The sequence below is a fragment of the Emiliania huxleyi genome (genome assembly GCF_000372725.1).
Source record: "Emiliania huxleyi CCMP1516 unplaced genomic scaffold EMIHUscaffold_40, whole genome shotgun sequence".
NCBI classification, from domain to species: domain Eukaryota; phylum Haptophyta; order Isochrysidales; family Noelaerhabdaceae; genus Emiliania; species Emiliania huxleyi.
Window position 1 is genome coordinate 459,930 of NW_005198965.1, and position 14,574 is coordinate 474,503.

A 14,574-nucleotide genomic window follows, 5' to 3' on the forward strand; every position below is an offset into this window, starting at 1 on the left:
CGTCTTTCATGTTGTACATGTAAGTACTCAGCGTTCGCCCCAACGACAACGCGCGTGGCACTCGAGTGGGGCACAAAAGCACGTCGGACAAACACACGGTAAAAACACAAGAGCACACACCCAAGGGGGGTTGCCGAGCGCAATATGCGGCCGCTCCAGGAACCCCAACACACACACACACACACTCTCTCTCTCCAGCGTGACAGAGGACCCGAGACACAAACCGCGGCACTCCCGCTGTAAAGCGGGGTGCTCAGCAGCGTTGTGGGGAGCGATTAGGCAGGCGCTGGCGAGGCCAGCCTCGGAGAATAAAAAAGCACTTTGGAGCCGCCTCTGCTGCTTCATGCCCGCCATTGCCGCCTACTCCACCTCCGGCGCCGCCGGCCAGTAGGGGGGCGGCAGGTAGGGCGGCAGGCTGGCGCGCCTAGGAGAGTGCGGAAGGAGGTGGACGCACCTCGCCCGTGCATTAGGTGTGTGTGTGTGTGTGTGTGTGTGTGTGTGTGTGTGTGTGTGTGTGTGTGTGTGTTTAGTGAGTGAGCTAGTGTTCGGGCGTGTGAGCCGTGGAAGGGTGGGGCGCGCACTCGGCGATGCCGCGGCTCGACACCTCGACCGACAGGCCGGTGCGCTTGTCGTACGTGACGATCTTCTCCATGATAGAGTGCGCCTGTGACGCGTCATGGACGTGTCAATGGACGTGTCACGGACGTGTCATGGACGATCTTCTTCACGGCGGAGTGCGCCTGCGCGGCGTTGAGCGCTGCGGACAGCACGCCCGCCGATATGTCCGCGACGAGGGAGCGCCAGAGGGCAGACCCGTACCCGTACTCCTTGAGCTTGGAGCAGAGGGGCGCCGCCTCCTTGATCTGCGCCAGCTTGGACGCGATGGCGAGCCGCGTGTAGAAGGACATCATCGCGTCGCGCCGCACGCGGTTCATGTGCCACACGCAGAGGCGGCGGGAGCCGTACCCGCCGATGTTGCGAGGCAGCTCGCCGCAGGCGCGGTAGGAAATGGGGTCGTGGATCTTCCAGAGCGTCTTGGCGCGTTGCCGCAGCACGTAGCTCATGAACCGCTCCGCCTCATGCACGGTCTGCCGGCGGCGCGAGGTGCCAAGGATGGGGTCGTGCAGCATCTCCTGCCGGTAGGACATGACGACGCGCATCTCATCGTCCGACACGACGAGCAGGCCGAGCAGCTTGACGCGCAGCGGCTCCTGGAAGTAGAAATTAACTCGTGTCGTGGACAGTCCAGGGGGGGGGGCAGGGGCAGCGCCTCCGGGGCGCCGGCTTGTGAATTTCGCGCAGCAGCTTGCACGTCGCCGAGAGGTACGCGAGCGAGCGAGCCCGCTCCAGAACCTCACCAAAGTCGATCACAGAGTCCGAGCCTGAGCGGCGGGTACTCGGGCTGCAGCGAGATACGAGCTCGTCTACTCGAGGACTTGAGGGGAGGGTGGGCGCGCGCCTTCGGCCTGCTCCTCGACGAGGTTGTCGATGTGATCCATCGCTGTCTCCTCAAGGGACTCGAACAGAGGCTGGAAGATCGCTTCGAGTCGCTCGGGCTGGTCGGCCGGGGGCTGCGGCTTCGCCGGGGTCCCTCCATCACAACTGGGGCCCATAACGTCAACCGCCTTTCGAAGGAGAAGTCGGCATTTGCGGAGCAGCGGCATCGCTTAGCACACCTGTGGCCGTCGGTGCTGTAGCCGAACGGCTCCACGTCCTCCGAAACCGAGCACAGCACCGAGATGTTGTAACCCCCTGTTACGGCGTCCGAAGGTTTTTCTTCTCAAGGACAAGGACTGTGAACTAGAGGCCCGGGGTTGTGCGTTTATGTGAACTAGAGGCCGTCATCGCATTCCCTTCCTTCTTGGCTGGGACCCAGCCAGTGCTGCCTTCTGACTACCGTAGCTCTTTCTCCCTTCTTTCTCGACTTTCTGTGCGTGAGTGAGAGAGAGAGAGTTTTTGTGTTTGTCTGTGCGTGTGCTGCGTCTTGGCAGGGGTTTTTGTGCATAACACAACTCAGGAGTGGCCCTTCAAGAAGAAAAAATCAATATTTCTTGCTTGTCACACAGCAAATTCTTTTTTCTTGAATACAAGAAATCACGTCTCACAGAGCCGCCAACAACAAAAACTGAACCTGTTCCGCCTACTAGCCGGATAGTTTAGGAGCCCTGACACGTCCCCAACTTTTGCTTTCGCCGCTTCGCTGAAGCCAGCCCGACACCACGTCCGGCGCCGGCGCCAGAGATGGCGACTGCCCTCCCCGCGCCGTGCCAGTCGAGCCCGGCCTGGCTGCTGTGCTACCTCACCGTTCAGTCCGCCCTCCTCAACGGCAGCCAGCCCCTCCGGGTGGTGAGCTTCGCACCGAGGGCGAATGTCGGGATGGGGAACCGAATTGTGGGCCTGCTGGAGGCGGCCTTCACCGCGGCGGCCTCCGACAGCCTGCTCGCGCTCGACTATTCCAACTTTGGAGACGGATCTGAATCGCAGTACCTCCGTCCAAACCTCATCCGATGGGACGCCAGCGAGTGGCCGGCGGAGCTCCGCGCGCAAGCTCAGAGGCAGCGACAGGGCGCGGGGAAGCTGCGGACAGCCAAGCAGGTGACCGCCGCGGTCAGCGGGCAGCACAAGGCGCTGGAGATGACGACGTCGGGGGCGATGACGCTGGTCCCGTCTCTCCGTGGCACCGCCTCGCTGCAGCCCGCTCTGGCCGATCGCGTCGATCGTGCTGTCCTCAATACGCAGCCCACACGCCGGCGGCCACGCGCCTTCACAGACCGAGAAGCCGTGGCCCATCGACGCGACGGCACCGCCGTTTTCATCCGCGTGACAGTCGCGAAAGCTGCTCCTCTGGATGGAGGCGTGACCACCTAGCCATAGACGCGTCCAGTGAGCATCTGCGGACAGGCAAGTTGCTCCTGCTAATGGAGGTGGCTGCCCTTCCACAAAAGGAGTCCTCCGCCATGGCTGAGCGCGCGACAGCCCGAGATCTCCGACGCAACCACACTCGCAGACGACTTGATGTGCACGTAGACCCCGCCGCCGTCATCTGCGGCGCTACAGCCGCGCAAGCGAGAGCCGTGGACAGTCAGCTCGCAAGAGTGTAGTTGCACCGCCCCTCCGTCGTCGCCAGCATGGCAATCGGCCACGGTGGTGTCGCGCAAGGTGAGGCTACCGACGCCGTGTCCGATGCACGTGAAGCCTCCACCGTCGTCGGCCGCCGAGCAGCTGCGGACATGGCAGCTATTGAGCTGCACTGTCGATCTATCCGCGGCGAGGCCGCCGCCGTCATGCCTTGCGCAGCTCAGCCCTCCGGCACCTGGAGCCTCGCACTCCGCTTCGGCATGACAGTCTTCGATGACAGTATCATGGAGCTCAGCCTGCGCGTCTTTCAGGTACACACCACCGCCACGTGCAGCTGAGCACCCAACTATGTTCACACTTCGCAGCTGCAGGCGGCTGCCAGGGCCTACGACACTTATCCCGCCACCATCTCCATTCGGTTCCGATCCGTTTACCAGCGTCAGGTCAATGAGAGTGAGATGCGCGCCGTCTTCCACAGCAAATGCGCGGGATAGTCTCTGTGCGTCGATGACCACTGTGTTCAGGCTGCCAGTCAATGTTGCGTGCGTGCCGAATGAGACAGTGATCGGATCGCCCCCCAGAGGAAAATGCGACGCGGCAAGGAGGACAGCCCGCGTCGCTAAGGCTGGCTCGGCCGTTGGCCCGGCCGTTGGCCGCAACGCGGCTCGAATGCAACCGACGTCTGCGCAGGTGGTCTGCATGCGGCAGAGAGAAAAGCGGCGCGGCGCGCCGCAACTCTTTTACGTTCTTCTCGTCGCCCGGAATTTCAAATTACCTGGCTTTTAACTTTTTATTTTCGTGTGTCGACGGTGACAAGTGTGGCGATGGCTGTCTGCGGTGCGCGCAAGATTTGCCTTCGACGAGGGATCTTGTGATGCTGCGGGCGCCATTGCGGGCATTGCCATTGGTGAGAGAGAGATTATGACAATGAGTGTATGAGATTATATCGTCGTGAAGCGTTGCGCGTCTCTCTCCAGACACCAAAGCCGTCAGCGCTGTCGTGCGACACTTCTGCAGCAAAAATACAGAAAACAAAAACTCCGTGTCAACTGTCATGCGCTCATGCCTCCGCATAATGCGCGGGGGCGGGAGAGCGCCCGGCTTTGTGGCCGGTGGGCCGGTGCAAGACATGGAAAGGCGCGCCATCGGGAGACGCTCTCACAGGGGGGGGGGGGGGGGCCCGGAGCTCCCACACGTCAGGGGGAGCCGCCACACGACATCCAATGACTTCACAGCACCATCGTCTTCTCCAGCTCCCCCAGCGGCGCTGGCGGGGGCTCGGACGGCTGCGGCGTCGACGGCCCCGCGGGCGAGTCGGGCTGGGCCTTGTAGCTGCTCAGGTGGCTAGCGATAGCCTCGCGGAGCGAGTCGATCGACGCGTCGCGCAGGAAGGGGTCGTCGAGCAGTGTTCGCGCGGAGGGGCGGTCCGCCGGCTCCTTGACGAGGGCGGCGGCGAGGAAGGCGCGGAAGGCGTCCGACGCCTCCACGTGGCTGTCGACGCAGGGCGGCGCGCCGTTGACTATCAGCATCATCACCTGCGGCGGGCGACACGGTGTGGGCACGGGCGGTGGGGGCAGGGCGGTCGGGGATGGGGGGGGGGGGGGTCGGGTGGCGCCTGGAAGACGGCCTTGATGTTTGAGAAGGGCGGCCACATCTGCGCGAGCTCGATGGCGGTGATGCCGGCGCCCCAGATGTCCACCTTGGTGTCGTACTTGCCGTCGTCGGGCCCCGACTGCGAGAGCGTCTCCGGCGCCATCCAGTGCGGCGTGCCGATCATCGTGCCCCGCTTGGACATGGTGTTGTACAGCTGAGCAGCCACGCCGAGGTCGGCGAGCTTGACCTCCCCCCTCTTGGTGAGGAGGATGTTGGCCGCCTGCGCACGGCGCGGCAAGTGCGTCAGCGCGGCGTCCGTCCACGGCCGTGAAGAGGGTCCGGCAGGGGCGGGGGTGCGCCTTGATGTCGCGGTGGATGGTCTTGCGCTCGTGGTGTAAGTAGTCGAGCGCAGTGAGGACGCCGCGCACGATCCACGCGATCTCGCGCTCGCCGAGCGGCGCATTCTGCTTGCGCATCATGTCGAGGGTCGAGCCGACGGCGCAAAACTCCATCACCACCCACAGAGTGGATCGCATCTGGTGCTCGCGGATGAAGGCGTCCTGTCCCGGGGGGGGGGCAGGCGTTGAGGGAGAAGCAGGGGCGACGACGAGGCGCGAAGCATGCGCAAGCGCGCGCGGCGCCTTGTACGCGACGATGTGCTCGCAGGTGCACTCGCGCATGATTTTGATCTCGCGCTTGATGTCCTCGGCCGAGTCGGCCTGCAGCAGCATCACCTTGACGGCGACCTCCTCGTCGCGACACGAGCCGCGGAAGACGGAGCCGTACGTTCCCTGCCCGATCCGGTTCAGCAGCGTCGTGTCGCGGTAGCTCTTCCCCTTGCCCTTGCCCCCGCGCGAGCGGCTAGCCTCTGCGGGCGGCGCGTCCTCGGCGCGGCGCATTGGACTTTTCAGTCTTGGGGGCGGCGCGGCGGCGGGCCTCGCCGGCGATGGGTCGGAGCGCGGCGACTCCATCGTCGACGACGACGATGAGAGGCAACCGGCCTCGGTGCCTTCGTCGCCGTCGAGCGGCGGCGCTCGCCCGGCGCTCGGCCGCTGCTCGGGCGGCAGCGTGCCGAGCGTGCCCGACTGCGTCCCGGCGCTGGCCCGCTGCTGCAGCGGGAACTTGGAGAGGGGGGTGTTCGCCTCCTCGGCGCCGCTCCCTCTCCGCGGGAGAGTCGAGCCCGGGAGGGTCGAGCCCGCCACCGCAAACTGCTGGCGCGGCAGCGTCGACCCGCCGCCCGCCTCGACGAGCTCGACTTGTGCCGCGTCTACGGCCGTCACAGAGCAGCGGCGCGAGCTGCCGTCGCCCTCGCCCGCACACACCGCGAGCGCTGGGGAGATGGGGGGCGGCGGGGCGTCGGCGGCGACGTCGTCCATCTCGGAGAAGATTCGCTGCTGCGTCTCGAGCCACTCCTGCCGCACGCCCTTGCCGTGCGCCGCCTGCCACTTGTCGATCTCGAACTTGTCTGGCAGCGCGAAGATGACGGCGCGCGCGTACGGGAGCGGCATCTTGCGGTCGAGGTTGTGCTTGACAGTCTCGATGATGGGGAGCGCCTAGGTGGGGGAGAGGAGGCGGCCGGTGGTGAGAGGGCAGGGGGGCGGGGTGGGCCGATGGGAGAGGGTGCGGGTCGGTCGCCTCCATCTGCTCGTGCGACGCGGTCAGGAACTTGAGGATTGGGAAGCGCATGATCTCCGAGGCGAGGTCCCAGTCGCACCCGGCGTCGACGAGCTCGTCGATGGAGTTCATGCGCAGGCAGACGCCCTGGGGGATGCGCGCCCTGCGGAGAGAGGGCGTCGGGGGAGGGGAGGGGCTGGGCGCGGGGGAGGGGGGGTGGGGAGGGGGGGGAGAGGGGCGGGGCGTGGACAAGAGGGGGAGGGAGGTGAGGGAGTGAGGGAGTGTGGGTAAGAGGGGGGAGTGTGTGGTGGTGGTGGCGGTGGGGGTGCGCCTTTCGCGTTCGAAGTCGGCGCGGAAGGTCTCGCGGCGCGCGCGCGCCGACTCTGACGCCTCGCGCTCCCTCCTCGCGATGGAGGGGTGCTGCCGGTAGCGCGTGAGCATCTCCATGAAGGCCCGCTCCTTGCTCGGGTCGGCCGCCGCAGCCTCCATCGCGACGCGCAGCAACTCCTCCATGTTGAGGGTCGAGTGCTGCGCGGGAAGAGAGGGCGCCGCCCGCCGCAGCGTGCCGCCGCTGCCCCGCGGCAGTGTGCCGCCCGCCTCGCTGCCCGCCGCGCTCGAGGCGCGCATCGGCGAGACGCCGCCAGAGGGCGAGGCGGGTGGCGGTGCGGCCGAGTCGCCCGAAGGCATGTCGTGCAGCCGCCACGCCTGCAAGGGAGGCTCCGAGAGGGCTCCGAGAGGGCTCCGAGAGGGCTCCGAGAAGGCATGTCGTGCATCCGCCGCGCCTTGAGTGAGTGGATGTCGGACAGGGTCGAGGCATGCCCGTCGCACCTCGCCGCCAGCGCGCCCGCCTCGTGCCCCTGCATCGTCCCAACCCGCCAGCTCTCCGACTCGACGGTCAGGCGGCACTCCTCCGCGTGCGGAACCAGCACCTGCGCCGCAGGCGTGTCAGCACTGTCGGCACGCTGCTGCTGACTCCTCTCGCTGCTGACGCCACTCTGCGGGGCAGTGCGGCGCACGCGCCTGCGCCAGCCACCGCCCGTTGAGTGCCTCTCCGTCGACGGCGACGACGACGTCGCCCTCGCGCAGCTGCTTCTCGCGCGCGGCGTGCGTGCCCGGGATCAGCTTGACGATCACGTTCCGCTCGTTGATGTCGATCCCCAGCCGCGAGCCCGTGCGCCGGACAAGCACCTCTCTCCGCACAACCTGCGAGCAGGCGGAGGGCGAGAGGCGGACGGTAGGCGTAGGCGTCGCGCGCAGTCCGGGGCACGAGAGGCGTGGGGCCGGCAGAGCGAGCGGGGGGGGGGGGGCGCCGAACAACGCGGCGGGGAGGAGGAAAGTCGAGCGGTGCGCGGCGGTTGGGCGAGGGAAGACGGGAGGTGTCTCGGAAGTGTCTCGGAAGTGTCTCGGGAGTCGGCCACCGTCACGCGGGACCCGCCCTGCACGTCGGCGGGCGAGAACTGGCTGCCCGACTGTGCGGCAGGGGCGCGTGGGGCGTGCGCCCTCTTGACGGTCAAGAGGTGGCGCGGCTGCTTCGCGTCGATGACCGCGAGGATCGAGCTGCCGGCGAGAGGGACGCCGTCGACCGCCACGATCTCGTCGCCGATGCCGAGCAGGCCGGCGGCAGCAGAGCCTGGGGGAGGGAGGCGGCGGGGAGGAGTGAGGGGGCAGCGGAGGAGAGAGGCGGTAGGGGAGAGGAGAGGCAGCAGGGAAGGAGATAGGCAGCGGGGACGGAGAGGCGGCAGGGAGGGAGAGGCGGCAGGGAGGGAGAGTGGAGGCTGAAAAGGAGAGAGGCGGAGAGGGGCGGGCAGCCACCAGAGGCAACGTTCCTCACGCGGTTGTCATCGTCGAGGTCGACGCCGAGGCGGCCTCCTGCGCCGCGGGCGATGGCGATGTCCTCGGTCTCCGCGCTGACGCGAGGCGAGAGCACCCTCGCTGGGCTCGCGCCGCTCGCAGCCGTCGTCGCTGGGCTCGCGCCGCTCGCAGCCGCCGCTTCGTTGGCGTGCGCTGCTGAGACGAGATGTGACCACGGCACGAGACCGGAGCGAGGAGCGGCCTCGCCCGCGCGCTCGACTGAGACGGCGCACCATCCCTCGCGGGTGGGCCCGGCGCTGATCGTCACAAACTCGCCGCGCCGCACCGCCAGCTCCTCTGCCGCCTCGGCAGCAAAGTCAGACACGACGCACGCAATCTCCCCAACGCAGCCAGAAGAGGGCCGCCGGCCCGAGGCCGGCCCGCTCCGCGGCGTCTGCGGCTGCTGCCGCTCGCTCACCGGAGTCGGAGGAGCGCCGGCGGATTCGGTGCTGGAGCAGACGCCCATCCGAATGAAAAAGTCGCGCTCGCGGCAGCGGCCTAACGAGTCGGCGGTTGAGGCGCTGAGGCAGGGCGGAGGCGGGCAGGGCGGCGTGAGGAGGGCGGGTGGGGAGGAGAGGCTGGCAGCGGGAGAGCGGCGCCTGGGTCGTTTCCTCAACTGCCAGGTTTGGGCGCGCCTCTCCTCCTGCTTGAGCGCCGCCTGCTTTCGCAGCCGGTTTTTTTTTTCTTGTTTCCTTTGGCTTTGTCCAGTCCGAGCCTGACTGTTCTTCACCTTCCTACCTACCTACCGAGGCTGTCTCACACAGAGGCTTGGCGCTGTGTATCTCGAGACCTCGAGAGAAGGCCGCCCGCAAGCCCAAGTCGAATTGGCTTTTCTTTTGGCATTTGGGAGAGAGAGAGAGATTTTTAGCAATACCAAACAACTCTAAGAGGACCAACAAGAAATCACGACTCTCACAGTGATCGGGCAACACAGAGGCTGTTCTTCTGAGAGACCAGCACGGCCTACCTACATCAAGGCAACAACGCCGGGATAGGCGCGCTCCATCGCCATCGGCGCCACCGCCTCCCACGTGTCCAGGGCCGGATCATACCGCTCCACCGAGCGGAGCATGTTCAAGTCGTCGTCGCGGCCGCCCACGGCGTACAGCTTCCCCTCGAGCACAACCACGCTGAGAGCGACCCGACCCACCGCCATCGGCGCCACCGCCTCCCAAACACCGAGCGCCGGATCGTACCTCTCTGCCGACTCTAGGCAGTCGCCCTGATTGGCTTGCCCGCCCACAGCGTACAGCTTGCCGTCGAGCACCGCCACGCCCAGCTGTTCCCGCGCCATCGACATCGGCGCCACCTCCTCCCACGCGTCCAGCGCCGGATCGTAGCGCTCGGCCGACCGGAAGCTCGTGCCAAACGCCCGGCCGCCCACAGCATACAGTTTGTCGTCGAGCACTGCAGCACCGAGATCCTCCCGCGCCGTTCCCATGGGCGCCACCGCCTCCCACGCATCCTGAGCCGGGTCGTACCGCTCCACCGAGCCGCTGTCGCCGCCGCGGCCGTCGCCCCCACCGGCAGCGTACAGCTTCCCGGCTAGCACTGCAACGCCCGGGTCACCTCGAAGCCTCGTCATCGGCGCCACAGCCTCCCATGCCTGCGCAACCGGGTCGTAGCGAGAGGCCGCGTTTGTGGATGCGACTTCGACCCAGCCGCCGACGGCATAGATCTTGCCGTCGAGTACCGCCATCCTGAAGGACACCCCGGTCGCTGGTATCGGCGCCACCGCCTCCATCCGCCACGCATTTGCTGCCGCGTCGTACCGCTCCATCGTCGTGCTGCCGTGGCTGCTGATCGCGAGCAAGCGCGGCCACTTGCGCTGCTTGAGCGTCTGCTTCCAGCCGCGGCGCCACGCGTGACACGTCCCCTTGGCGGCGTGCTCCTCGGTCGGCAGCTGGGCGAGGATGTGCGGGACGAGGTCCGGCGAGAGGAGGACCTTGGAGAGCACCCACTCGGGCTGCTCCACGAGCCGTGCGGCGTGCTCCTCCGCCACGCGCAGCGCGGCGGCGCTCGCGCCCGCCTGCGCCTCGATGACGGCGCACAGCTGTTCTGGCGAGAGGCCAGCGACGCGGGCGCCGATGCGGTGGGCGGCCATACACACAGGTATATACCGAGCTCCGGTCTCGCGGGGCCCCCACTGGCGAGGTCCATCTCTTTCTTTTTCCTGGAAAGAAATTTCCGTCGGTAGCCGACGTCGCACCCGCACCCGTACGTCGGCTACCGACATCGGTACCGCCCGTGCGACGAACGCTAGCACCCGAACACCACGTCTACATGCTGCCGCTCCTCGCCGCTCCCCTCGCGCTCTGGGCGACCGCGCCGTGGCGCTCGGCGGCGTACGAATTCCGCAGCCGCCCTGCGCTGCTCTCGGTCGCTGCCGCGCCTGCCGACCTCCGCTCCTGGCTCAGCGAGGAGGCAAACGTCTCGCCTCAGTTTCTAGATGCGGTCCTGTCCGTCTGCGACGATGAGATGATCGGCTCCGTCGAGAACCTCCGCACGCTGAGCACGGCCGGCATGCTCGCATCCGTCTTCAAGCCAGTCATCGCCGCAAGCATCGAGGCTGCGCTCGCGGGCGGCGGCGGCGGCGGCGGCGGCGGCGGCGGCGTTGCCGGCGCGGCGGCCGGCGCGGCGCTCGACGGCGGCGCCTCTTCGCTGCCGCTGCGCGAGGTGCGGCGCCGGCTGATGGCGCAGGGCATGTCAACGTGGGGCAACGAGGCGGAGCTGCGGCGGCTCCACTCGATGTTTGCCGTGCAAGACACCGTCTCCGTCGCGCCGGTCGAGGCGCCGGCGTGGCCTCCGACGCTCACGGCTGGAGGCGCGGTCGCGAAGCCGACGTCGGCGAGCGCCGCCGCGCCGCCCGCCGCGCCGCCGCCTGCCGCAGCGGCGCCCGCAGCGGCGCCGGCCGAAGCTGCGGCGCCGCCTGCCACCGCGGCGGACAAGTCGACGTACACAGTGAAGCTGGTGAATCCCGACGGCGAGCAGGTCGTCGAGTACGACCCGTCGGGCGGGGACTTCCTCCTCGACTACCTCGACGAGCTCGACAATGCCGACGACTACGCCGATCTTCCGTACGCCTGCCGCGCGGGCTCGTGCAGCGCCTGCGCAGGGAAGCTCGTCTCGGGCACGATGGACACCTCCGCGTGCGGCTTCCTCTCGGAGGAGCAGAAGGCCGCCGGCTGGGTCCTCACATGCACCGCCAAGCCAACCTCGGACTGCGTCATCGAGACCCACAAGGAGGACGACATGTACTGAGCGGTGCCACTGCTCGCGCTCGCGCTCCGCCGGCCGGCGCACGCACCGCAACCCGCTGCATACGTCGACGCCCAAGGAGGCCAGTGCGCGCCGGCTGGATGGGCCACGGCGCCATCTTCGGTGCCCTTATCTACTGCCTCACACGCGCTTCCAGGCGCCCGACTCGAGACACGAGAGAGGGAGGCGCCCGAGGGAGGCGCCTTTGCCGTGGCATGCGCCGTGCGCCTCACCCGGACCCGTCACGACCGCACTGTTCACTGTATGTTGCACACGTTATTGCTGCCGCGGCGAATCGAACACGGTGACAGATGGTACATTATCATTAAAACATTATATCGACCCATACACTGTGCCCATACACAGGACACCCCCTCTTTCGTGGCTCATAGAGCAGAGGAGGCGGTGCCGGTGGAAGCTGGAACGTACAGAGAGACAGAACAAGTGAGAGCGCCCAGCGAGCGGTGCAGAGTGTGAGCACGAACGAGAATCGAGAAACCGAGGATCAGCTCGAGGATCACGGCGGCGGCACGCTTCGCTGCTGCTGCGGCACGCGCTCCGCTTTGCTCAGGTCCCAGCCGGCTGCGGCGGCAGCTTGCTTCAGCGGCTCGAGGAGGGCATCGTCGACGACGGGCTCACGCGTCATGATGTACATCCACGCGCCTGGAGCGGCTCAGTGTAACAGTGAGCGACACCAGGGCAAGTGTATTCGTGCTTCTGTGAGGAGCCGCGTTACCGGCGCCGCTCGTCTTCGGCGAGGAGCAGACCATGTGCGAATAGGCCTCGTCGACGTCGATGATGACGTATGATAGCCACACTGGGAGGTAGCAGAGCTTGAGCCACGGCTTGACCTGCCAGAGGGTGCCGTCCTCGCTGCCGGGCGCGACACGGCCCTTCTGGTAGACGACGGTCGGCTTTGCTTCGAACGATCCAGACGAGAACGTGTACTTGACCTTGACCCGCTGCTCCTCCTCGTCCCAGCTGTACTGCTCAAGCCCGTTGTGAGCCCCGCGGTCGAAGGGCGTCGGGATGGCGACCTGCACGAACCAGTTGCCCATGCACTTGAGCGGCTCGATCTTGCGGGCAATCATCTTTCGAGAGGCTCGAACGTAGGAAGAGGTGTGAGTTGATGCCAAAGGTCTTCCATCCAAGGTGGCCGACCGAGCCAGCCAGAAGAAATATCTCTTGCTTGTGAGGCTGGCGGCAAGGAGAAGTAGGTGCATGGCGAAAGAGTGACTGGCGGCACCAGCCATCATTCACAGCCCGACGCAGCCAACCCAGGCATGTGTTCGTTATTTCTTTCTCTATCTGCGGCCGACGCCGTTCCTCTACCCCCTCCGCCCTCGAGCCTCTACCCATCATGCTTCATGTAGTTCACCCGACGATGTCGAGAGGTCGCTTGTCATGTGACGTTTACTTTTTTCTTTTCAAGGCGCAGGCGGCAAAGGAGAGAAAAAAATGCCCAAAAATACCGGCAAAAAGAAATCCGTGCTGCTCAACCACCCGCCTCCGCAATCCGCCGCTGGATGCGATCCAGCTTCGCCTGCGCGAGCGCCTTCTCCGCGCGCGGCACGTCGCTCCTGCGCAGCTTAGCAATCTCGAGCTGCTCCGACGCCCGAAGTTGCGCCAGCATCTTGGCGGCGACGGCAGCGGGTGCGCGGGCGGCCACGCGCGCCTTCTCCGCCCTTTTCCCCGCCGCGGCCTTAGCCGCCTGCTTCTGCGCCGCCGCCCGGTCTCTGACCTCCTGAGGCGCATTCCACGCGGGCGCCTTGACGGCCCCGGCACCACCCGCCAAGCGCACATCGCTGTAGCCCGCCTTTTGAAGGCGAATCAAGCAGATCTCGGCGTGCGCCCCCTGCACCTCCACGTCGCCGCGCGCGTTGACCCGACCACCGACGGAGAGGGCAGCCTTCAGCTCCTTGAGCACCGACTTAGCGGCGTCTCTCGACAACCCGCGAATCGTCGTCGCGCGCTTCCCACCGCCGCTCTTCGACTCCTCTACGCGCACCTTCGCCTTGAGCGCGGTCGTGTCCACAACCGCTGCTGCGGAGGCAGCCGCCGTGGCATCTGTGCCCATGCGCCGCCTTGCCAGCTTTGTCATGGCCTGCGGCCGCTTGGGCCCGTCTCGCAAGTAAAGCTTCCCATCCTTGCCAGTGCGCTTCGACGTTTGCTTGGCCGCATTCTTGGTAGGCGCCGCCGGCCGCTTTGCGTCTTCAAAGTCGCTCCAAGAGTTCATCGCCATGTTGAGGCTTGCGATGAGCTCATCGTCAGCGCCGCCGCTGCCGGCTGCCGACTTTCGCTGCTTGCACAGGACGACTGCCCGGCTGATGGCTGGTGCAGCTCGGGTCGTTGGCGAGTGGCGGGCACTTCGGAGCACGACAGCAGACAACATGACCACGATGGGGACCATATACGCGCTGTCGGTGGTGCTGTGTGCTCTACTCGGCCCGAAAGAATTTTTATACGGTCCCGTTTTGCTGTTCACAGCTAGGGACGGCCTCTGCGTCAAAGTCAAATCACCCCCACCACCCTACCACCTCCCACCACGGCAAACCTTCGGCTCCCGCTCAGAGGCGCCCCGCGCCCGTGCGGCGCGCCGAGGCGGCGCCGAGGCCGGCGCCTTGCACCCGGCCCGCGGCCGGCACCGCCTCGCCCCACAACTGACCGCCCTGCGGCCCCTGCGCAGGCGTACCACAGCGTCGCTCAAAAAGCGACGCCGGGTGTGGGCTGCTCCCTTGACCCGTCACCCGCCGCGGCCCGTGCGGCGCGCCGAGGCGGCGCCGAGGCCGGCGCCTTGCACCCGGCCCGCGGCCGGCACCGCCTCGCCCCACAACTGACCGCCCTGCGGCCCCTGCGCAGGCGTACCACAGGCGTCGCTCAAAAAGCGACGCCGGGTGTGGGCTGCTCCCTTCACCCGTCACCCGCCGCGGCCCGTGCGGCGCGCCGAGGCGGCGCCGAGGCCGGCGCCTTGCACCCGGCCCGCGGCCGGCACCGCCTCGCCCCACAACTGACCGCCCTGCGGCCCCTGCGCAGCGTACCACAGCGTCGCTCAAAAAGCGACGCCGGGTGTGGGCTGCTCCCTTGACCCGTCACCCGCCGCGCCCTCGCCCGGCCGCCTCACCGCCCACGGAGGCTGCTCGCCGCCGCCGCCCCCTCCTTGCCGTCTTCCCCACCCTACCC

The 14,574-nt window shown here is 67.1% G+C and overlaps 5 protein-coding genes across 5 annotated transcripts; 1 reads left to right on the forward strand and 4 right to left on the reverse strand.

Annotated features, from left to right (window-relative positions):
• Nucleotides 1-7: 7 nt before the first annotated feature.
• Nucleotides 8-1,714, reverse strand: EMIHUDRAFT_436312 (hypothetical protein). The gene is made up of 5 exons (XM_005770198.1): nt 1,460-1,714; nt 1,282-1,382; nt 741-1,211; nt 582-664; nt 8-424 (listed from the first exon to the last, which is right to left on the reverse strand). The coding sequence occupies exons 1-5, from the start codon at nt 1,662-1,664 to the stop codon at nt 361-363; spliced, it is 924 nt and encodes a 307-aa protein (XP_005770255.1). The 5' UTR covers nt 1,665-1,714; the 3' UTR covers nt 8-360.
• Nucleotides 1,715-4,307: 2,593 nt separating this feature from the next.
• EMIHUDRAFT_65799 (putative Serine/threonine-protein kinase) lies at nt 4,308-5,570 on the reverse strand (the record flags this gene model as incomplete). The annotated part of the gene is made up of 4 exons (XM_005770199.1): nt 4,308-4,613; nt 4,703-4,951; nt 4,995-5,231; nt 5,325-5,570. 4 exons carry the CDS (start codon nt 5,568-5,570, stop codon nt 4,308-4,310), a joined length of 1,038 nt encoding a protein of 345 aa, XP_005770256.1.
• A 5,515-nt stretch (nt 5,571-11,085) lies between these two features.
• EMIHUDRAFT_59827 (hypothetical protein) lies at nt 11,086-11,391 on the forward strand (the record flags this gene model as incomplete). Its single annotated transcript, XM_005770200.1, has 1 exon — nt 11,086-11,391. A coding segment is annotated over one exon (306 nt), but the record flags the coding sequence as incomplete, so codon positions are not given.
• Nucleotides 11,392-11,710: 319 nt separating this feature from the next.
• EMIHUDRAFT_451333 (hypothetical protein) lies at nt 11,711-12,520 on the reverse strand. Its single transcript, XM_005770201.1, has 2 exons — nt 12,131-12,520; nt 11,711-12,057 (listed from the first exon to the last, which is right to left on the reverse strand). The coding sequence occupies exons 1-2, from the start codon at nt 12,483-12,485 to the stop codon at nt 11,912-11,914; spliced, it is 501 nt and encodes a 166-aa protein (XP_005770258.1). The 5' UTR covers nt 12,486-12,520; the 3' UTR covers nt 11,711-11,911.
• Nucleotides 12,521-12,889: 369 nt separating this feature from the next.
• Nucleotides 12,890-13,636, reverse strand: EMIHUDRAFT_209826 (hypothetical protein; the record flags this gene model as incomplete). The annotated part of the gene is made up of 1 exon (XM_005770202.1): nt 12,890-13,636. One exon carries the CDS (start codon nt 13,634-13,636, stop codon nt 12,890-12,892), a length of 747 nt encoding a protein of 248 aa, XP_005770259.1.
• Between the last annotated feature and the right edge of the window lie 938 nt (nt 13,637-14,574).

Excerpts from the sequence above, each read along its gene's own strand:
- EMIHUDRAFT_451333 (XM_005770201.1), bottom strand. The coding sequence starts at position 12,485 with ATGATTGCCCGCAAGATCGAGCCGCTCAAGTGCATGGGCAACTGGTTC. Across the intron at positions 12,058-12,130 it reads GCCGAAGACGAGCGGCGCCG|GCGCGTGGATGTACATCATG; the intron begins GTAACGCGGCTC and ends GAGCCGCTCCAG.
- EMIHUDRAFT_436312 (XM_005770198.1), bottom strand. The coding sequence starts at position 1,664 with ATGCCGCTGCTCCGCAAATGCCGACTTCTCCTTCGAAAGGCGGTTGAC. Across the intron at positions 1,212-1,281 it reads TGCGCGAAATTCACAAGCCG|GAGCCGCTGCGCGTCAAGCT; the intron begins GCGCCCCGGAGG and ends TTCTACTTCCAG. Across the intron at positions 665-740 it reads CAGCGCTCAACGCCGCGCAG|GCGCACTCTATCATGGAGAA; the intron begins GCGCACTCCGCC and ends GACGCGTCACAG.